This window comes from Dipodomys merriami, unplaced genomic scaffold, assembly GCF_024711535.1.
Source record: "Dipodomys merriami isolate MVZ:Mamm:240054 unplaced genomic scaffold, mDipMer1.0.p SCAF_3, whole genome shotgun sequence".
Classification (NCBI taxonomy): domain Eukaryota; kingdom Metazoa; phylum Chordata; class Mammalia; order Rodentia; family Heteromyidae; genus Dipodomys; species Dipodomys merriami.
The window spans coordinates 67,243,464-67,263,874 of NW_027204492.1; the positions used below are offsets into that span (position 1 = coordinate 67,243,464).

Genomic DNA, 20,411 nt, shown 5'->3' on the forward strand with positions numbered 1-20,411 from the left:
TCTACCATCATTGTAGCAGTAGGGGAAAACCACAAGTAAACATCTTTCCTACTGACCCATTTCATGCTGGGTCCATTCAGTATAACCCTGTAAGTACCATGGGCTTGCTTGTTGTTCTGCATTTTAGAAGCAGTCAGTGGTAGTTGTCTCAGTCTTTCTTGGAATACATTGACAGTTAAATAGCTTCTTCGTTTAAGTATTTTAAAATTTCGCTAGAGTAGTATAATTGCTTTATCATACTCACTGGAGACTTTTAAACATGATTACCATATAACTTGGAAATCTTAACAAAAGCATTAAATAAATTTTTATAATGTGCTGCAAAAGTAATAAGACAATGGAAATTCTTGCAGTGTGTATATTCATAAGGTTCCTGAGCTTATATATGAACTTGCCCAAAGGAAACAATGTGCATAATTGGAGGTAATATGTGCTGTAGTGCCTGTGAGTATTTAAAGTATTTAATTAAAGTATTTAATGTGAAAAACTCATCACCCTTTTTTTTTATTAGCCTGCTAACAAAGAAGTTCTTTTCTTCCAGTCAGTGTTGTCTGAAAAGCAGTGTCCAGCTAGGAACATGACACAAGTGACATTGTGCTTGCCTAACAAGCAAGAAACAATGAGTTCAAACTCCAGTGCTGCCACCAAAAGTTACAAACACATTGAAGACCAACATCTACCTGAGTGTAATAGCATTTTATAACATTTTATAGCATTTTATACTTGTATAACAATGTCATCCAAGCTACTTTATTAGCTATAACTTAGTGTGATTTATGTATATATGTCATATCATCAGATACCATGCTAAAAGATCACAACCAAACTAGACAAATCTCCTACACACTTTGAGTTTTGAAGATGATAGAAATAGATGGGTGCCAATAGCTCACGCCTGTAAGCCTAGCTACTCAGTAGGCTGAGATCAGAGGAGTACAGTTCAAAGCTAGCCTGGGCAGTAAAGTCTGTGAGACTCTTACCTTCAAATAACCAACAAAAAGCCAATAGGGGAGCTGTGACCCATGTGGTAGAACAACAGACTTGATTCACAAAAGCCAAGTGAGAGCATAAGGTCCAAGCTCCAGTAACAACCCCCCCTAAAAAAAGACTCATCTCTAACTAAGCTTTCATATAAACTTTAAGCCTCTAATAAGCCTTTTCATTTTTATCTGTTATAAATATCTGAATCTCTAAAAAATAAGGTGGTGATAGGAACTAGTTACCATCACTGCTCTAAATTGGAAGTTATTAACCACCTGTGGCCTTGAATAAAGGTTATAATTTTATTATTACAAACAAAAATGTATTATTAAATGATATGTAACAATTAAATAAAAATTAATTTGACTTATACATTCTTTTGTGTGTGTGTGGCAGTTGTGGGCTTGAACTCGGCCTTGGGCCCTGTCCCTGAGCTCTTCAGATCAAGGCAAGAGCTCTACCACTTGAGCCACAGCACCACTTCCAGTTTTCTGGTGGGTAATTGGAGATAAGAGTCTCACAGACTTTCCTGCTCAAGCTGGTTTTAAACCACAATCGTCAGGTCTCAGCCTCCTGAGTAGCTAGGATTATAGGCGTGAGCTACCAGCGCCCAGCTACCCATAAATTCTTAAGCCAGGTTTTGGTGGCTCACACCTATAACCCTAGCTACTCAGGAGGCTGATATCTGGGTATCACGGTATGAAGCCAACCCAGACAGGAAAGTCCATTGACACTTTTATCTCCAGGATACTTCCAAAATACCAGAAGTGGAGCTGTGGTAGAGTGCCAGTTTTGAGCAGATAAGCTCAGAGACAGCACCCAAGGCCTTGTATTCAAGCCCCAGGACCAGCACACACAGAAAAATACATTCCTTAGGGCTGTGGGTATGGTTCAATGATACCAAACTTGCCTAATACCTGGTTCAATATCCAGGAACATACACACATGTGCACATGCACGTGCATGTGCATGTGTGCACACACATATTTCTTTGGGATTACCGAGAAATACAATGTCTACTGTCAATCCCATAAGCAGAAAAGACCGGATGGGGTTTATTTTTGCTAGTTATTCTTAATTCTTTTGCCTTTTTGTCTTTCTTTCTAAAGCCATGGAAATAAAGAAGAATTCTCCTGCAGAGGAATACAACTTGCAGTAGATTGGTTCCTAGATAAAGGCCATAAAGATATCACTGTATTTGTGCCTGCCTGGAGAAAGGAACAATCTCGCCCTGATGCACCAATTACAGGTACTATTGCAAATAAGACATTTCTTGTCATCTGGAAACAAAGCTAACAAGATAGTTTGGAGAGAGGTTGATGGTCCCAATTAAGATAATTATTTTTCTAAGTTAAGTATACTTAAAATGGCTATTGTTAAGTATATTTTTGATAAAGTGATCCGTATAAAACCATCATTGTTATCTGGCTTATGGTAGTCAGAGACAACTTCAATTCAGCAAAAGATAAAGCACATCGTTTAAAAGAGAATGTTTTTTCTATTTAACCATGGACTTCATTCAGAGAGTAGAGGGATGAATCTGGTTATGAACATGACTGAACTTTTACAGAAATAAAAGAAACAGACAGTGGATCTCATTTTGTACTAAAGAAGTTATTTTTGGTTTTTAAATTAGAGGATGGAACAGAGAGAAAGAAGTCCCTCAACAGTCAGAACCAACTTATCTATTGGATAGAATAGACCCAATGGTAGTTTTTATGTATGTACTGGTACTGAGGCTTGAACTTAGGATGTTACACCCTTGCTTTTTTGTTTTGTTTTATTTGTTTTTGGTCAAGGCTGGTGCTCAACCCTTAAACCATTCCTCCACTTCTGGCTTTTTGCTAGGTAATTGGAAATAATAATCTAGCTCTCTGGACTGTATTCAAATCACAATAATCAAATCTCTGTAGAATGAGAACTTCTTTGTACAACTACTTAAAGATAATTAAAAAAAAGAAAAAAAATCAGATCTCAGCCTCCTGAGTAGCTACGATTACAAGCATGCTCTAGTAACACTTTTAAAGTTCCACGAATGTTTTATTTTCTTTTCACATCAGAAGGAAAAATAATAATGAGTGTATAAAAATGGCTCTAGAAGCTCAGCACCCGTGGCTCACATCTGTAATCTTACCTACTCAAGAGGCTGAGATCTCAGCATCATGGTTCCAAACCAGCCCAGGCAGGAAAGTCCATGAGACTCTCATCTTCAATTAGCCACCAAAAACCCAAAAGTGGAGCTGTAGTTCAACTGGTAGAATAATACTAGCCTTGAGCAAAAAAGCTTGGGGACAGGGCCTAGGCCTTGAGTTCAAGCCACAGAACTTGCACAAAAAGAATGTATTTAGAGGTGGTGTTGGTGGTTACTGCCTGTAATCCTAGCTAATCAAGAAGCTGAGATCTGAGGATTCTGGTTCAAAGCTGATATGGGCAGAAATGTCAATGAGACTTTTATCTCCAATTAACCACCCAAAATCCAGAAGTGGAACCATGGTATGGTGCCAGTCTTGAGAGACAAAGCCAAGGAGAACTGTGTAGTCACTGAATTCAAGCCCCAGTACCAGCAAAACAAAATGCTCAGATAGACCAGACGAGGATGGTACAGACCTGTAACTAGGGAGGCTGAGACAGGAGGATTATGATTTGGAGACCAGCCTGGGCTACATAGCAAAACTCTGTCTCAAAAAAGGCTAATGAATTTGCTCAAAGTACACTGTGTGCATGTATGGAAATATCTCAGTGAAAGCCCCTCCTATTACAAAAATGTGTCAACTCAAAATGAAATTAAAATTTTAAAAAGCAAGAGAATGCTTGAATTTAAGGGTTACTTCTCACTCTTTGTAGTAGTTTTCTTGAAACTAGATGTGATTGAACCTAGTTCCTTCATTTTATCAAAAAGCCTGAAGGTTTCTGTATGCCAACAATGAGAAAAGTGTGGCTGAAATCAGGAAAGCAACTCCATTCATAATAGCCCCACAAAAAATAAAATACCTAGGAGTTAACCAAAGAAGTGAAGGACTGCTATGATGAAAACTTTAAAAACATGAAAAAGGAAATCAAAACAGAACTTAGAAAGTAGAAAAACCTCCCATGCTCCTGGATTGGAAGGAGCAACATCGTGAAAATGGCAATACTTCCCAGGGCTATCTACAAATTCAGTGTGATACCTATCAATATTCCAACTTCATTCTCCAAGGAAATAGAAGAGGCAATCCAAAAATTCATAAGGAACAATAAAAGACCCCGAATAGCAAAAATAATCCTTAACACAAAGAACAGTGCTGGAGGAATATCAATACCAAATTTCAAACTCTACTACAAAGCCATAGCAATCAAAACAGCTTGGTACTGGCACAAGAACAGACCTCAGGACCAATGGAATAGAATTGAAAACCCAGAAATGAACCCACAGACCTTTAGCCACCTAATCTTCAATAACAGAACTAAAAAAATAGAATGGAAGAAAGACAGCCTCTTCAGTAAGTGGTGCTGGCAAAATTGGTTAATCATTTGTAGAAAACTAAAGCTAGATCCTTATATATCACCCTGCACCAGAATCAACTCCAAGTGGATCAAAGTGAGTCAAAGCAGACACCCTGGAAACATTACAGGACAGAATAGGAGAAACCCTAGGTCTCCTTGGCACAGGCCAAAATCTTCTTTTTTTTTTTTTTTTTTTTTTGGGTCCGGTCGTGAGGCCTGAACTCTGGGCCTGGGCGCTGTCCCTCAGCTCTTCAGCTCAAGGCTAGCGCTCTACCACTATGAGCCACAGCGCCACTTCCGGCTTTTTTCTTTTTGCTTATGTGGTGCTGAGGAATCGAACCCAGGGCCTCAAGCATGCAAGGCAAGCGCTCTACCACTGAGCCACCTTCCCAGCCCAGGCCAAAATCTTCTTAATAGAGACCCAGAAACACAACAAATCAAAGAAAGGCTGGACAAATGGGATTGCATGAAATTGCAGAGGTTCTGCATGGCAAAAGACATAGCTAGCAAGATCAATAGAAAGCCCACGGATTGGGAGAAGATCTTCACTAGCCATACAATGGAAAAGGGTCTCATATCTAAAATAAACCTGGAACTCAAAAAAATTAAATCCCCCAACAACAAATCCTCAAAGAAACAACTGCCCAATAAATAAGTGGGCTAAAGACTTAAAGAGAAACTTCTCTGAAGAGGAAAAGATGGCCAATAGACACATGCAGAAATGCTCAATCTCCCTAGCCATAAAAGAAATGCAAATCAAAACAACATTGAGATACCACCTCACCCCAGTTAGAATGGCAAAAATCAAGAACTCTAATAGCAACAGATGCTGGAGGGGATGTTGGTGGGAGTGTAAACTTGTTCAACCACTTTGGAAAGTAGTATGGAGGTTCCTCAAAAGACTCCACATAGATCTCCCCTATGACCCAACAATCCCACTTTTGGGAATTTACCCAAATGATCACAAACAAGATCATACTAAAGCTACCAGCACAGCTATGTTTATTGCAGCATTATTTACCATAGCTAAGATATGTAACCAACCCAGATGCCCCTCAGTAGATGAATGGATCAAGAAAATGTGGTATATATACACAATGGAATTCTATGCCTCCATCAGAAAGAATGACATTGCCCCATTTGTTAGGAAATGGAAAGGCTTGGAAAAAATTATGTTAAGTGAAGTAAGCCAGGCCCAAAGAAACATAGGCTCCATATTTGCAATAACTAGTATATGTCTGAGACTAGCAGAAATGATCAGATAAGTTGATGTTAGGCGAAATGAACTCCAAGGTAAGGATTCAAATAGTTTTTCTTTCTTGCTATTGTTTCTAACATATTTATAAGATGAGTTCTTTGTTGTTTTGTATGTCCCTCCCCCACAGTATAACCCCTGTATTTGATGTCGATATAATTTGTGGAGGGGAAGGGAAAAAACTGTTTAAATAGGGATACAGGTGGACCCATTGCAACAATGAGATGTACAAGAAGCTATGTCGAAAAACAAACTTTGTAACTTTGGCTCGTGGGCGGGGGGGGGGGAGGGATGGGCAGGGATGGGAAGGGGAAACAAAGGAGGAGGCAACAATGCTTGATAAGAAATGTACTCATTATCTTGCTCATGTAATTGTAACCCCTCTGTATGGTATTTTCACAATTAAAAAAAAAAAGCCTGGAGAAGGTGACTTACCTCAAGTCACCATCCAATTTGATGTAATAGCCAAGAATAGAACCTACTTGATGTCTAAGGGCAAATTATTTATCTAGTACTAACTCTGTGTGTGTGTGTGTGTGTGTGTGTGTGTGTGTGTGTGTCTGTGTGTGTGTCTGTGTGTGTGTGTCGCTGTGTGTGTGTGTGTGTGTGTGTGTGTGTGTGTGTGTGTGTGTTGGTACTAGGGCTTGAATTCAGGACCTCACATTCTTGCTTGACTTTTTTGCTCAAGGGTAGTTCTCCACCACTTGAGCTACAGCTCTGCATCCAACCTTTTGCTGGTTAATTTGAGGTGAAGAATATCTTGGATTTGCTGCCTGGTCTGGTTTTGAATTGGAATCCTCAGATCTCAGCCTCCTGAGTAGCTAGGATTACAAACCTAAGCCAATAACACCTGGCTAGTACTAACTTTTATATCTGTAATATGGGAATAATGTTGTTATTGTCCAAAGATGATTTTCTTTTTTTGCAAGTCCTGAGTCTTGAACTCAAGGTCTGGGCACTGTCCCTGAGCATCTTTTGACCAAGGCTAGCACTCTACCATTTGATCCACCGCACCACTTCTGGCTTTTTCTGTTTATGTGGTACTGAGGAATCAAACCCAGGGCTTCATGCATGCTAGGCAAGCACTCTACCACTAAGCCACATTCCCAGCCCCTCCAAAGATGATTTCTACTTTAACATATAATGTATTTTGACAGATCAAGATATACTACGTAAATTGGAGAAGGAGAAGATTCTTGTCTTCACACCATCCCGGAGAGTTCAGGGCAGAAGAGTTGTCTGTTATGATGACCGGTTTATAGTGAAATTGGCTTTTGATTCTGATGGCATCATTGTGTCAAATGATAACTACCGAGACCTTCAAGTTGAAAAGCCAGAATGGAAGAAGTTTATAGAGGAGCGGTTGCTGATGTATTCCTTCGTAAATGACAAGTGTGTTGCTTTCCACTGGGCTTGAAATTGCCTTATGTTGGGGCTGGGAAGGTGGCTCAGTGGTAGAGTGCTTGCCTTGCATGCATGAGGCCTGGGTTCGATTCCTCAGCACCACATAGCAAAAAAGAAAAAAGCCGGAAGTGGCGCTGTGGCTTAAGTGGTAGAGCGCTAGCCTTGAGCTGAAGAGCTGAGGGACAGTGCCCAGGCCCAGAGTTCAGGCCCCACAACCAGACCCCCCCCCAAAAAAAAGAAAGAAAAGAAAAGAAATTGCCTTGTATCCAAGTTACTAGGACTAGATTTCAATAAAAATTAGTGAACACTAATTGTGTTAGGCTGGTCACTATGAAGATAAAAGACTGAATAGGAAACAGGGCCCATTCACAAAGGGCTCAAAGGAGAGAAAAGTGGGGAGTGTGTGGAGGAGACATCGAGAGAGAGGGAAAGAGTGAGAGAGTCAGTGAGATAGTGAGAGAGAGCAGGAGAGTGTGGAGGAAGAGAAAAAGATAGAAGGAGGGAGAGTGGGAAGAGAGAATAAAGGGAGGACACTATACAATATATTACTAACAATAAAATGATATTTTGAAAGAGGAAAAAAGGAGGAGGGGAAAGAATAGCATAATATATTCTGATAAAGCTCTACACTTAACTTTTTCCCTTGCCAGTTCTAGGGCTTAAACTCATGGACAGAGCCTTCTCCCAAGCTTTCTTGTTCAAGGCTAGTGCTCTACCACTTGAGTCACAGCTCCACTTTCAACTTTTTTTGGTGGCTAATTGGAGATAAGATTCTCATGAAGTTTCCTGCCTGGGCTAGATTTGAACCTCTATCCTCAGATCTCAGTCTCCTGAGTAGCTAGGATTACAGATGTGAGCCACAGGCCCCTGGCAACACTTAACTTAAAAAAATATTTGCTTTGGGGCTGGGAATGTGGCTTGGTGGTAGAGTGCCTGCCTAGTATGCACAAAGCCCTAGGTTTGATTCCTTAACAACACATAAACATAAAAGGCCCAAAGTCACGCTGTGGCTCAAGTGGTAGAGTGCTAGCCTTGAGCAAAAAGAAGCTCAGGGATGGTGCTCAAGTCCTAAGTTCAAGCCCCAGGACTGGCAACAAAAAACAAGCATTTGCTTTGTCTATGTGATTAACAAGAAAAGGCCTCCCAATAGATGATGTTTGAAATGAATTTTACAGATTAAAAAGAGCTGCTGGGTAGGACAGTTGAAGGGGATATTATAAAGAAAATGATGAAGGTGTGAAGATGGGTGGCATGCAGTGGGAATGTAGCAGACATGCTAATATGACTAGAGCATAGAGTCCATGGAAGAATGATGCACAGGGCAAACATGTGATCACATGGAGACAAGGGAAGACATGTTTTATTAGCAGAAGGTAGCTGTGAGTCAGGAAGGTCATGACAATGCTGCAGGCAAGAATTCATGAAGATGTGAACCCCTCATGAGGAGTCATGAGGATAGAAGTGAAGACATTTACCTCTTATTTTCTTGCTTTCAGATTTATGCCTCCAGATGATCCTTTAGGACGCCATGGCCCCAGCCTTGAAAATTTTCTAAGAAAGAGACCTGTTGTTCCTGAGCACAAGAAGCAACCGTGTCCTTATGGTAAGTACTTAGGTACTAAACTGAGGTCAGCAGTAAGGGATACCTAAGGACTCTGTGGATATGTTTCCATTGCAGAACTTCCCTTCAAATGGGAAATCTTGGCTTGATCTTATTCTAGGAACTAATATATGTCTTTATATCCACTCAGTTATGTATTTAAAGTGAAATCTTAGAAAGTGCATGAGGAAAAGGTAACTAGAATTAGAATAGCTAGCCTTCAGTGAAAAAGCTGACAAACAGTGCCCAGGCTGAGTTTAAAACCCCGACTCACTCCCAAAAAATAAGCAGTATTGAGGGCTGGGAAGGTGGCTCAGTGGTAGAGTGCTTGCCTTGCATGTATGAGGCCATGGGTTCAATTCCTCGCCACAACATAAGCACAAAAAGCCAGAAGTGGCACTGTGGCTCAAGTGGTAGAGAGCTAGCTTTGAGCTGAAGAGCTGAAGGACAGTGCTCAGGCCCAGAGTTCAGGCCCCACAACCGGCAGAAAACAAAACAACAACAACAAAAAAAAAACAGCATTGAAAGGAGTATTAGTTAATACTTATCTAGAAGCTAAGTCCTGACACATAGCCTGGGAGCCAAGTAATGCTCATTGAAGCAGGGGGACAATGCCAGACTGGGTTTGGATCCAAGAACAACATGCCTCTCAGGCAGGTATTGCCAAGGAGAAAATACCCTTTCCTTTTTTTTTCTGAGTTTGAACTTGGGGCCTCAGTGCTGTTTCTGAATGTATTGTGCTCAAGGCTAGCCCTGTACCACTTGAGCCAAAACTAGTTGTTTTGGTGGCTGACTGGCCGTAAGAGGCTCGTAGGCATTCCTGCTTAGGTTGGTTTTGAACAATGATCCTCAGATATCCATCTCCTGATTAGTCATCTGCCCACATCACCCTTACCTTCTCAGTCAAACTTTGTAGTTGCCTCCAAACTTTATTTTTTTGTGTGCTGTTCCTGGGGCTTGAACTCAGGGCCTGACCACTGTCTCTGAACTTATTTGCTCAGAGCAGTGCTCTACCAATTGAGCCACAGTTCCACTTCTGGCTTTTTGGGTGGTTAATTGGAGGTAACAGTTTCATGGACTTTCCTACGTGGGTTAGCTTCAAACCATGATCATCAGATCTCAGCTTCCTAAGTAGCTAGGGTTACAGGTGTGAGCCACCATGCCAATTTCCAAGCTTCATTCGTAAGAGGGCACTGGTCTCAGGCTTGATCTAAGGCTAATTTGGATATTTTCTCTTTTGTGGATAATCATATGTAAGGGGAAGGGAGATTTTAAATTTTGTTCTCAATGACCATTTAAATCACAGAGGGTTTTTATGTTCATTACCTTCTTTTCAATGATACTATGATATAGATATGAGTATGAACCCCCTTGACAGAAGAGGAAAATGAGGCTCAGAAAATAAAGTCACTTAAGCCCAGTGGCAATGGCTCATGCCTATAATCCTAACTACTCAAGCAGCTGAGATCTGAGGATCAGGTTCAAATCCAGCTCACACAGACAAATCCAAAAGACTCTTACAGGGCTTGGAAGGTGGCTCAGTGATAGAGTGCTTGCCTTGCATGCATGAAGCCCTGGGTTCGATTCCTTAGCACCACATAAGCAAAAAGAAAAAAGCCAGAATTGGTGCTGTGGCTCAAGTGGTAGAGCACTAGCCTTGAGCTGAAGAGCTGAGGGACAACACCCAGGCTCAGAGTTCAGGCCCCATGACCAGATCCCCCCCAAAAAATTCCAAGAGACTCTTACATCCAGCAAAAAGCTAGAAGTGGAAGTGTGGTTCAAGTGGAAGAGCACCAGCCTTAAGCAAAACAGCCAAGCCACAGTGTGAGGACCTGAACACTGAAGCCCCATTACCGGCACACACACACACACACACACACACACACACACACACACACACACACACACACACACACACACACACACACACACACACACACACACACACACACACACACACACACACACACACACACGTCATCATGGTCACATGACCAGTATAGGAAATGGCTGAAATTGCAACTCAGGTTTGACCAGCCCTTAAACCTGTGCTGTGTGTACCATATCATGTGCCTTCTATTATACTATGTTTCCTCCACATGCAGATGATGCCTGGGCAAAGTTGTACGATACTGCAACATTAAGACTACTCAGCTATTAGCTTCTGTATGAAAGTTTCCTCCTCAGCTTTCCAGTTCTTGCAGTATGTGATGCCTCCTTGGTGTTGTCTGTTGTTCATTTTTATGACTCGTTAAGCCTAGCCTGAATGACCAGATTGTCACAACAGATTCTGATACAGTGTGGAAAGAGTCTTAACCTCAAGGCATTATATTTTTTTTCAGGCAAAAAATGCACCTATGGCCACAAGTGCAAATATTACCATCCAGAGCGGGCTAACCAACCCCAGCGTTCAGTGGCTGATGAGCTTCGCATCAGTGCCAAATTGTCCACAGTGAAAACTATGAGTGAGGGCACCCTGGCCAAGTGTGGCACGGGGATGTCTAATGCCAAAGGTGAAATGACCTCAGAGGTCAAACGTGTGGCCCCCAAGCGCCAATCAGACCCCAGCATCCGGTCTGGGGCTGTGGAGCCTGAAGAATGGCTGTCCATTGCCCGTAAGCCCGAGGCCAGCTCTGTCCCCTCACTTGTGACTGCCCTTAGTGTTCCTACAATCCCACTCCCCAAAAGCCATGCAGTGGGTGCACTCAACACCCGTTCAGCTAGCAGCCCAGTGCCAGGATCCTCTCATTTTCCTCACCAGAAGGCCTCACTGGAGCACATGGCCAGCATGCAGTACCCTCCTATCCTGGTTACCAACAGCCATGGGACTCCTATTAGCTACACTGAGCAATACCCAAAATTTGAGTCCATGGGGGACCATGGCTACTATTCAATGCTAGGCGACTTCTCCAAACTGAACATCAACAGCATGCACAACCGAGAGTACTATGTGGCTGACGCAGACCAGGGTGTGTATGTCCGGAATCCTAACCTCTGTCCTGACAGTCGTATGAGCCATACTAGGAATGACAACTATTCCTCTTATAACAACTTGTACTTGGCTGTAGCTGATGCCCACCCGGAAGGCAGTTTGAAGCTGCACCGCTCTGCATCTCAGAACCGTCTTCAGCCTTTTTCTCATGGTTACCATGAAGCCTTAACGAGAGTACAGAGCTATGGCCCAGAGGATTCCAAACAAGCCCCCCACAAGCAGTCAGTCTCCCACTTAGCTTTGCATGCCCAGCACCCAGCAACTGGAGCACACTCTGGCTGCCCTGGAGACTATCCCATTCCCCCCAACATTCATCCTGGGGCAACCTCCCAACCAGGCCGGGCTCTAGTGATGACTAGAATGGACAGTATTTCTGACTCCCGCCTCTATGAGAGCAACCCCATGCGGCAAAGACGACCTCCTCTGTGCCGGGAACAGCATGCCAGCTGGGATCCACTTCCCTGTGCAACCGAATCCTATGGTTATCACTCCTATCCCTTAAGTAATAGCCTCATGCAGCCATGTTATGAGCCAGTCATGGTAAGGAGCGTGCCTGAAAAGATGGAGCAGCTCTGGAGGAATCCTTGGGTTGGAATGTGTAATGATTCCAGGGAGCATATGATCCCAGAGCACCAATATCAGACCTACAAGAACCTCTGCAATATTTTCCCTTCTAACATTGTTCTTTCAGTGATGGAGAAGAATCCCCACACAGCAGATGCTCAGCAACTGGCAGCCTTGATTGTTGCCAAGCTTCGGGCTGCACGTTGATGTGACAGGGGAACTTACTTCCTTACTAGGAAACTTCCTTACTAGGAATATGAAGATTAATACTAATAATATACTGAGAGTATGCTTTAGTAACTAAACTTTGTGCAGCCCTTTAAAAGTTACAGAGTGTTTACCTCATTTAAGTGGATAACAACTCTGTGAGGTAGGTCTTCCTAAACATCCTCTTTTGCAAAGAAAGCAGCTGTCACTGAGTCACATTAAAGTGACCTGCCAAGGTCACACTGATAGTAAATGACCAAGTCAAGACACACACAGAAGTCCTCGAACTCTAAGTCCCTTGCCCTTTGCACTGTATTTTGTAGGTAATGGAGGACAAATCCCAGGGGAAAGGCATACATGCAAGCAGTCCCAAGGGATTCCATTGCCATTGTGTTCTCAGTCACACATTCTATATTACAAAGTATGGATGATACATCCAACGTAGATTACAAATGTACCAGAATCTGATGGCATACTGAATTAAACATTTTAGAGTTTTAATAAGAATACTGGAAGCATTATTTAAAAGTAAATACATACTTTTATTGCATGGATATCTGATCATTCGATACCTTTAACCAAGTTATAGGGTCATGTAGAATCTTCTAGAGTTATATTTGACCCTACTTTTAGCAATTCTATTGCATGTATGAATGTATATATTTGGTTTGAGGTGTGTGTGTATGTGTGTGTGTATATGTGTGTATCTCTGGTATAAACTTTTATATAGTGATAGTGAGAAGGTAGGGTCTACACAGTTGTTAGTTTACATCTGTATACATAGTAGGTCTGACTTGATGATTTTGTCTTATTTCAGTTTCAACTAGATTTGAAAGTGAAATATCATGCCAATATTTGAAAATCATTTTTGTAGGCACCAGAGCAAACCAGCTCTCTTTCCTTTGCACTTTTTACTTGCCAACATTTATTAGCCGTTTTTAGCTTCCAAGTCTCTTCACCTCAGCAAATTAGGGGTCAAGTTGCAGCCTTCTGCAGAGAAGCTATTGGATAGGCTCAAGTTCCACATATAGTATGTGTGTGCTACCACAAGTGCAGAAAAGTCTGCCCAGGATCAAGGGACTTTACCAGAGTCCACTCACCTTGTCTCAGGAGAGATGGCCAAGGCCCATGTAGCACTAAACGATGAATATAGAAGCTTCACATGATGAGGGGTGAGGGACTAATGGATGATTTGGATGCTTTTTGGACTTCTGACCTATGCAGTATTCAACATCACAGAATCCAATGTTATGCAGGACAGTGCATAGCCATGTAGTCTACTTTCTCCTGCTGTCCACCCTTTGGGCAATAAGGTCAATCACTGGTGGGGCAGAATTTCTTTAAGAAACAAAACCAGGGAATTTTCTAGGTGGTAAAAGGCAACTTCCCAAAAGGGAAGGCTGCATCTTTGCTAATCATTGGCTCAGTTGTACACTTCAAATCTACGCAAAAAGGGTGCACTTGCTAAGTTAGATAATTCTTAGATGTATTATTCAAGATTTGACTTTGGGGTTGGGTGGCACCATTTGCACAATTTGTATCTTGCTCAGGGTGAGAACCTTTGTAGGCAAATGCCTCTAGAAGAGGTGTTTGTTGTTGTTGTTGTTATTGTTGTTTTTAAAGCTGCACTAAATCAATCCCCTTTTTGGAAGTCCACTGTATATTTCAACATTTGAAACCATGACCAGCTCACTATTTCTTGAGCTGGAACTTGCTAATTCCTATAGTCCTGTTTTTCATGAAAGTTGAGAAGGCCTGGCCTTGGCCTTTTGTTTCTTCATGAGAAGGTATGACACTGCCTATAAATGTTTCTTACTGTGAAACACTCCGAATGTCAGGCTGTAGTCAGGGTTGTTTCTGGTAGTTTGATCATGGCTTGCATGCTGCTTTTGAGCTTTCTGTGTCTTCCCACTGTTGATCAGCACAATGTGATTACCAATATTTGTCTTCACTTAATCACAACTTTGCACTCATATCCTATTCTTCCCATCCCCTGGCTTATTGGTAAAAATATCATAACATATGTTCTATCATGTAGGTCCATCCAAAGTGACAGTTGCTATTGCAGTGCTTGCTATTTCACACAAATACCACTTCATCCCTTCAGCTTCTTGCACCTTCTAAATCTGCCCTACAACTAAATCAGGATAACTGATTAATGCCTTTGTGCCAGTTATTCCATCTTCTTACCAAAATCATTAATGGCACTGCAGTATCCACTAGCTGCACAATCTAAACAGAAGCACAAGACCAATCTTGTCAGCTTGCAATTCATCTTGAACGTGCTCATATTTAACATACAAAGTAATCATTGTAAGCTCCTCCCAATACTGGAGATCTTTTGAAGATAACATATGTATTTCTTATTTTCTAAGAAGAATTTGTCATTCTCATAAAATGTGTATAAACCAAAGCAGCTAGGAGCAATGCCTCAAATAACCAGAAATGACCTTTTGTTGATACAAATTGTATCTCATTTTTTCCTGATTGTATAGAAACAAATGTACAAATACGCATCTTAAACTATATTTAGAACTGATTTTCACCACTGATGTCTGTGGCACTGTGTGTCACAGGGAAGTAGCCCAGGGGTCACAAATGAGCTTTTATTTCCAAAGGGCAGTAACAGTTTATAGACCGACACTTTTCAAGGCCTCTTTATCGTTAGGCACACAGCTATTATGTGTACATTTTGAAGCATTATATTGCATAAGCTCTCTTTAGCCTAGTGAATTTGATATATCCTTACAAAAGGGATTTTGTAGAGAGTGTCAGCGAGTCATCAGCAAGCATCTCTAATGAAGCTGTACAACTATGAATGCATGCATCCAGCTTGACTCAGTTATCAGAGCAACATTTTCTTTATATTGAGGTCTACATGCATTTTGGCTTTTCTATTTTGTCTGTAATGATTAAAAAACAGCACATAACAAAGAGCATTTGGGACCTCCTTGGCTCCCTTGATAATAAAATCAAGCTTCCTTTATGGGGCTCAGTGTGTGTCCTTCAGGATACTTACCTCTAAGCACTCAGCAGGAGTTACTGCACAGAGTTTTCTGTGGTTTTCAAGCAGCAGTATATTTTGCAAGAGGTGCTTTGTAATTTTAATTCTTTCACTGATTTTCTGACCTCATAGCAAGTCTGTGCCTGTTTAGACCTTAGATTTTGTAGAATTTTTTGTGGGGTTTGTTTTCTTTTGGTGACCTTGTTCTCATTGCTTTGATTTCAACCCAAAGGAGAAATGTGATCTTGGAGTGGCATGGTCAATCCAGGGCACCCTTTCTGTAAGACAGCTCAAAGGAAAAGGAGCCTTTTCAAAGGTAACATGAAACCATTGTACTCTCTTAAGGTGCCAGCTATGCAAGAAAAAATGACAGAGAAGTCAAATGCCTTTTGAAAATGGTCCTCAAAACTTTTCTTTGAAGTAATGAAACACAGCATGATTTTCTTCCTCCCCTCTTACTCCCCTTCCCCACCTCCTGCCTCAGTCCCTTTTAGTTTTTAGGAGACTACTTCTCTAAAATTCATTTTTTCTATTTTGGAATAAATTTATCTTTATACAGTAGTTCAGTCATTGATATCCATTAACCTTTGTCACCGAGTTTTCTTCTAACATGCAAGAGTTTGTTTTGAGAGGCGCTCAGTTACCATTTCTCTATGCTGTAAGTATGGGACTTTGAATGCCCTTTTTGAGGGCCAACAATTTCAATACACTTTGTTTTACTCTGTGAACCAGGTCTAGATCTGCACAGGGAAAGTAATGCCAAGCGGTCCAAAGAGCCCTGCTCAGGTCTCCTCCTAACCTTCCCTTCTCTGCCTTCCCCTAGTTTTGCTTCTCTTCAGGTCTGACACTGAGGAGTGCATAATTGTCAACCAAAATGGCACTACAGTTAGTTCTCATTAGAAACCAAACCAGTGTATTTCTAGAATCTGTTAGTCTAAAGTAGTCAATGCCTTTGTAAAGACTCAGCTTATTCAATATCAGTTGTATTATAGCTAGCTATACACATAGGCAGATTGACTATATTTAGTCCTGGTTTGTGTATCATTGAGCTATAGTAGTTTGCTTTATCCAATTGTGGGATTAAACAATATTGTTTAATGGTTGTAAACTTTTATAAAACCACTTTGGGTTTCTTGTTTGACCCAAACATAATGTAAGTCTCAATGACAAAATACACAAAGCCAACCTGAGGTGAGTGAAAATATATCTCTTCCCCAGTTTTGTCTATCTCTATAATGCATGTGCAATGCTTTGTAATATGTTCACACTAGCATGAATGTGCTGACTTCTACATGAGTTCTGTCTCACCTACAATTGTGATGAAAAATGCTGTTATCACTGACAACAATGAGCTGTAACCACTACTACTTATAAACTATTTGTCTACTAACTACTAATGTCTCTTTCTTTAACATCAATGGCAAAAGCCACCAAACACATACACATACACACACACACACACACACACACACACACACACACACACACATCACAATATGTATATGGGTATAGATAGATAATTACTTTGCTCCTAAAATATTAGTTAACTCTTGGTAATTTGCATATTTAGAGAAGCTTTAAGGGAAAGATTCCCTACCCACAAATGAGTTCATCTGAATTCCACCACAGCATATATATACCCTCTAATTTTTTAAGATTAACATAGCTCCTAGACTAACACTAAACTAAATGCTAATCAAACCACTGGTTCCCACAGAACAAAGCTGACTTCCACTAGTGGATCAAAATCAAGTGTAATCTCAGCTAACATTTATTTCTGTACACAGAATATAATTCTCACCTGAATACCATAAGACCTCAGACACATCTGCAAGGACTTAAGTCAGAAAAAAGTAGTATGCTACACTGCACACTCATGAAGTATACCTCAGACAGTGTCAATGGCTCATGTCTGTAATCCTAGTTACTCTGGAGGCTGAGATCTGAGGATCCAGGTCAAAGCCCAGGCTGACTCATCTCCAATAAAAAACTACCAAAAAGCTGGAAGTGGAGGTGTGGCTCAAGTGGTAAGAGTGTTAGCCTTGAGGAAAATAGCTCAGAGAACTTTACAAGGGGGGGGGGGCCGGGGAGGATTGGGTGGGGGGGTGGGGGGGAGGATGGGAAGGGATGGGAAAGGGAAACAAAGGAGGAGCTACAATGCTTGATAAGAAATTTACTCGTGATCTTGCCCATGTAACTGTAACCCCTCTGTACAGTATTTTCACAATAAAAAAAAAAAAAGCTCAGAGACAGAGCCCAGACTCCCTGAGTTCAAGCCCCAGCACTTCCCCCCTCTAAACACACACACACACACACACACACACACACACACACAAACTTCTTTGGGTTGCCATACGGAAAATGAGGCTCCAAGAGCATTGAGATTTTTTTTTTAAACCAAAGCCAAGCAGAATTAGTAGCAATTGCAAGACTGGAAGTCTCGTTGCCTTATGATCTGCAAGCCCTTCATAACAGTATAGTAGTTTGCTGTCTTTCTTCAGGTCTCTCTGGAGCCTCCTGTCCATCCTCTACCATACTGTATCTAGGGTAATTTCATTTTAAAGGCAGAGGTAGCCACAGGAGCTTCAGTGAACCTCAGCCTTAGGGAACCTTTGTAGGTCTATTTGTGAATTTGCAAATCAATCGCCTTCCTCCTTTCCTACCTCCTTCCATGGGACTTAACTCCTCTCTTCCATTTCTTTTACTCTTGTTGCCCCCTCACATTCCAGAAACACACATGGACAATCTTTTTACTAACTACCAACCAGGAGCCTGACATCTACTGGGCTGAAACAGATCAAAATGGTTCCTGTCTTGGGGAACTTGCACAGTAATGAGGGAATGAAGCATACTAAGACTTCCTTGATGGACAGTAGTGGCGTGAGCATAGGGAGAATGGTAAGAATAATTATAATTCAAAGAGGAGCCAATTCAATGCCCAATGCTGCTTCTCTAATTACAGGTAGAAAATCTACCAGGCTGGTTATAACATCCTCTGCTCACTGGTTTGGCATCATGATCTAACACATCAAATCATCATGTTTCAATCAAACTGGATCTTGTTCTGTACCCTCAACCATACTTTCTCAAGCCTTCTAAACTTGGACCTTCCATTTACTGCTTGTTCTAACTAGTAAAGTCTTGCCTTTGAAGGCCAGTACTAATGATGGAGTATGGAGGGGATGTCATCTCTTCTCACAAGCTGTTCCACCTCCTAGTTTAGTCCGTGTTAATCCTTCCTTGAGGCAAGTCTTTCAAGAATATTGAGCAATACCTTAGGCTTTGCTCCTTTATTATAATTTTGTTGGTGCAAAGACTCTACCACAAGGAGCAGAGTGGGAGAAAGAAACCAAGTTGTCAATCTCTGATGAATTTACAGTTCACAGACTTTTCCAGTAGTCTCCAGTCTCTAATCAGAAGGGAACCAAGAGCAGTAGATAAGGTTGCTTCCTGGCAACTCCACCCATCATCCATAATCTCCACCATCTTGAAAACCCTGTCTAGCTTCACAATTCCCAGGTCTCCAGAGGACTTTAGCCAACAATGACCACTGGCTCTCTATTAAAACCTGTGCTAGAAATGAGTTTAGATAGTCTGCTCTTTTTTAGATCACTCTTTGAGGCCAAGAGAAAACAACAAATACCATCCCATGTTATATGAGAAATAGTACTGAATTCAAGGCTTACCAACCCTAGCATGAATCCATGCCTGTCACCTATAAAGCATGATATGCATTAAAAAGCACTTTCAGCCTGGTGTCAGTGACTCACACTTATATCCTAGCTATTCAGGAAACTACAGGTTCAAAGTCAGCCCAGATAAGAACGTCTAAGACTCATCTCCAATTAAGCGTCATAAATGCTAGAAGTGAAGCTGTGGTTCAAATGGTAGGAGGAACCTTGAGCAAAAAATGCTCAGGTACAGCAGCACCCAGGCCCATAGTTCAAGCCCCAGGATCTACACAACCCCCCAAAAATGTTTTCAAATCTATTACCTGTTTTGATCCTTACAAGTATATAATGTAAATAAGCACATGCAGAAATGGGCATGATTTCCCATGAAATAGTGCAACCTGCTTAGATTCAAGATCTTTGAGCAGTTTTCCCTCCCTACTAGTGTATCTCACACTTAATATCAGAATCCTCAGAACAGTTAAAATATTGTTTGCTGCCTACTCTCAACCTTCTCAATTCATGTTGTCTGGTTCAAAAACCTAGATTCTATTGGGCACCAGTGGCTCATGCCTATAATCCTAGCTACGCAGGAGACTTGCATATGAGCATCACCGTTCAAAGCTAGCTGAGGCAGGGAAGTCCATGAGACTCTTCTCGCCAAATAACCACCAAAAAGCCAGAAGTAGAGTTGTGGCTCAAGTGGTAGGACACTCACCTTGAGTAAAAAGGCTCAGGGACAGTGCTTAGGCCCTGAGTTCAAGTCCTAGGACAGGCACTAAATGGGAGGGGTGGTAGCAGACTAGAACTGTAATTTCCAGCCCTTATTTTTCTTTTAACAGCAAACCCCTTTTGTCAGAAGAAAGATCTCAATATACTATATGTAGTGGAAAAAGTCAGGGTTGCTATAGTGAAGGGGTTAAGAACTAAGAACTTGTGTTAGCCATCTCCCCAGGTGCTGAAAAACCAACTAGAGCACACATTTACTGGTACCAAAAAAAGAAAAAGTTGTGGGCTAGCTCCCAGAATAATATCCCTACTCAAAAAAAAAAAAGATGTTAGTAGATCCTTCCAGATGTTAAAGATTCTCTAGAGGTCTTAATTTAAAACCCCCTACTAGTGGTTTTGAGGGAGTATAGCTCCGTGGCAACACTTGCCTGTCATGTCGGAAGCCCTGGGTTTCTCCCCATAATTGCAAAGAAGGTGAGTGGGCTTGAATGAATTTGGGCACTGCATTCCCACCAGGTTCT

At 41.5% G+C, this 20,411-nt stretch overlaps 1 protein-coding gene across 9 annotated transcripts in view; it reads left to right on the forward strand.

Moving 5' to 3' along the window:
• Positions 1–12,993, forward strand: part of Zc3h12b (zinc finger CCCH-type containing 12B) — a 290,287-nt gene extending 277,294 nt beyond the window's left edge. For all 9 annotated transcript variants that reach the window (XM_070040213.1, XM_070040210.1, XM_070040212.1 and 6 more), the window contains 4 exons: positions 2,091–2,230; positions 6,877–7,111; positions 8,620–8,726; positions 11,066–12,993. In XM_070040213.1, the coding sequence (XP_069896314.1) occupies positions 2,091–2,230; positions 6,877–7,111; positions 8,620–8,726; positions 11,066–12,486 (1,903 nt within the window). In that variant the 3' untranslated portion in view covers positions 12,487–12,993. The remainder of the gene's footprint in view (positions 1–2,090; positions 2,231–6,876; positions 7,112–8,619; positions 8,727–11,065) is intronic.
• Positions 12,994–20,411: the final 7,418 nt, after the last annotated feature.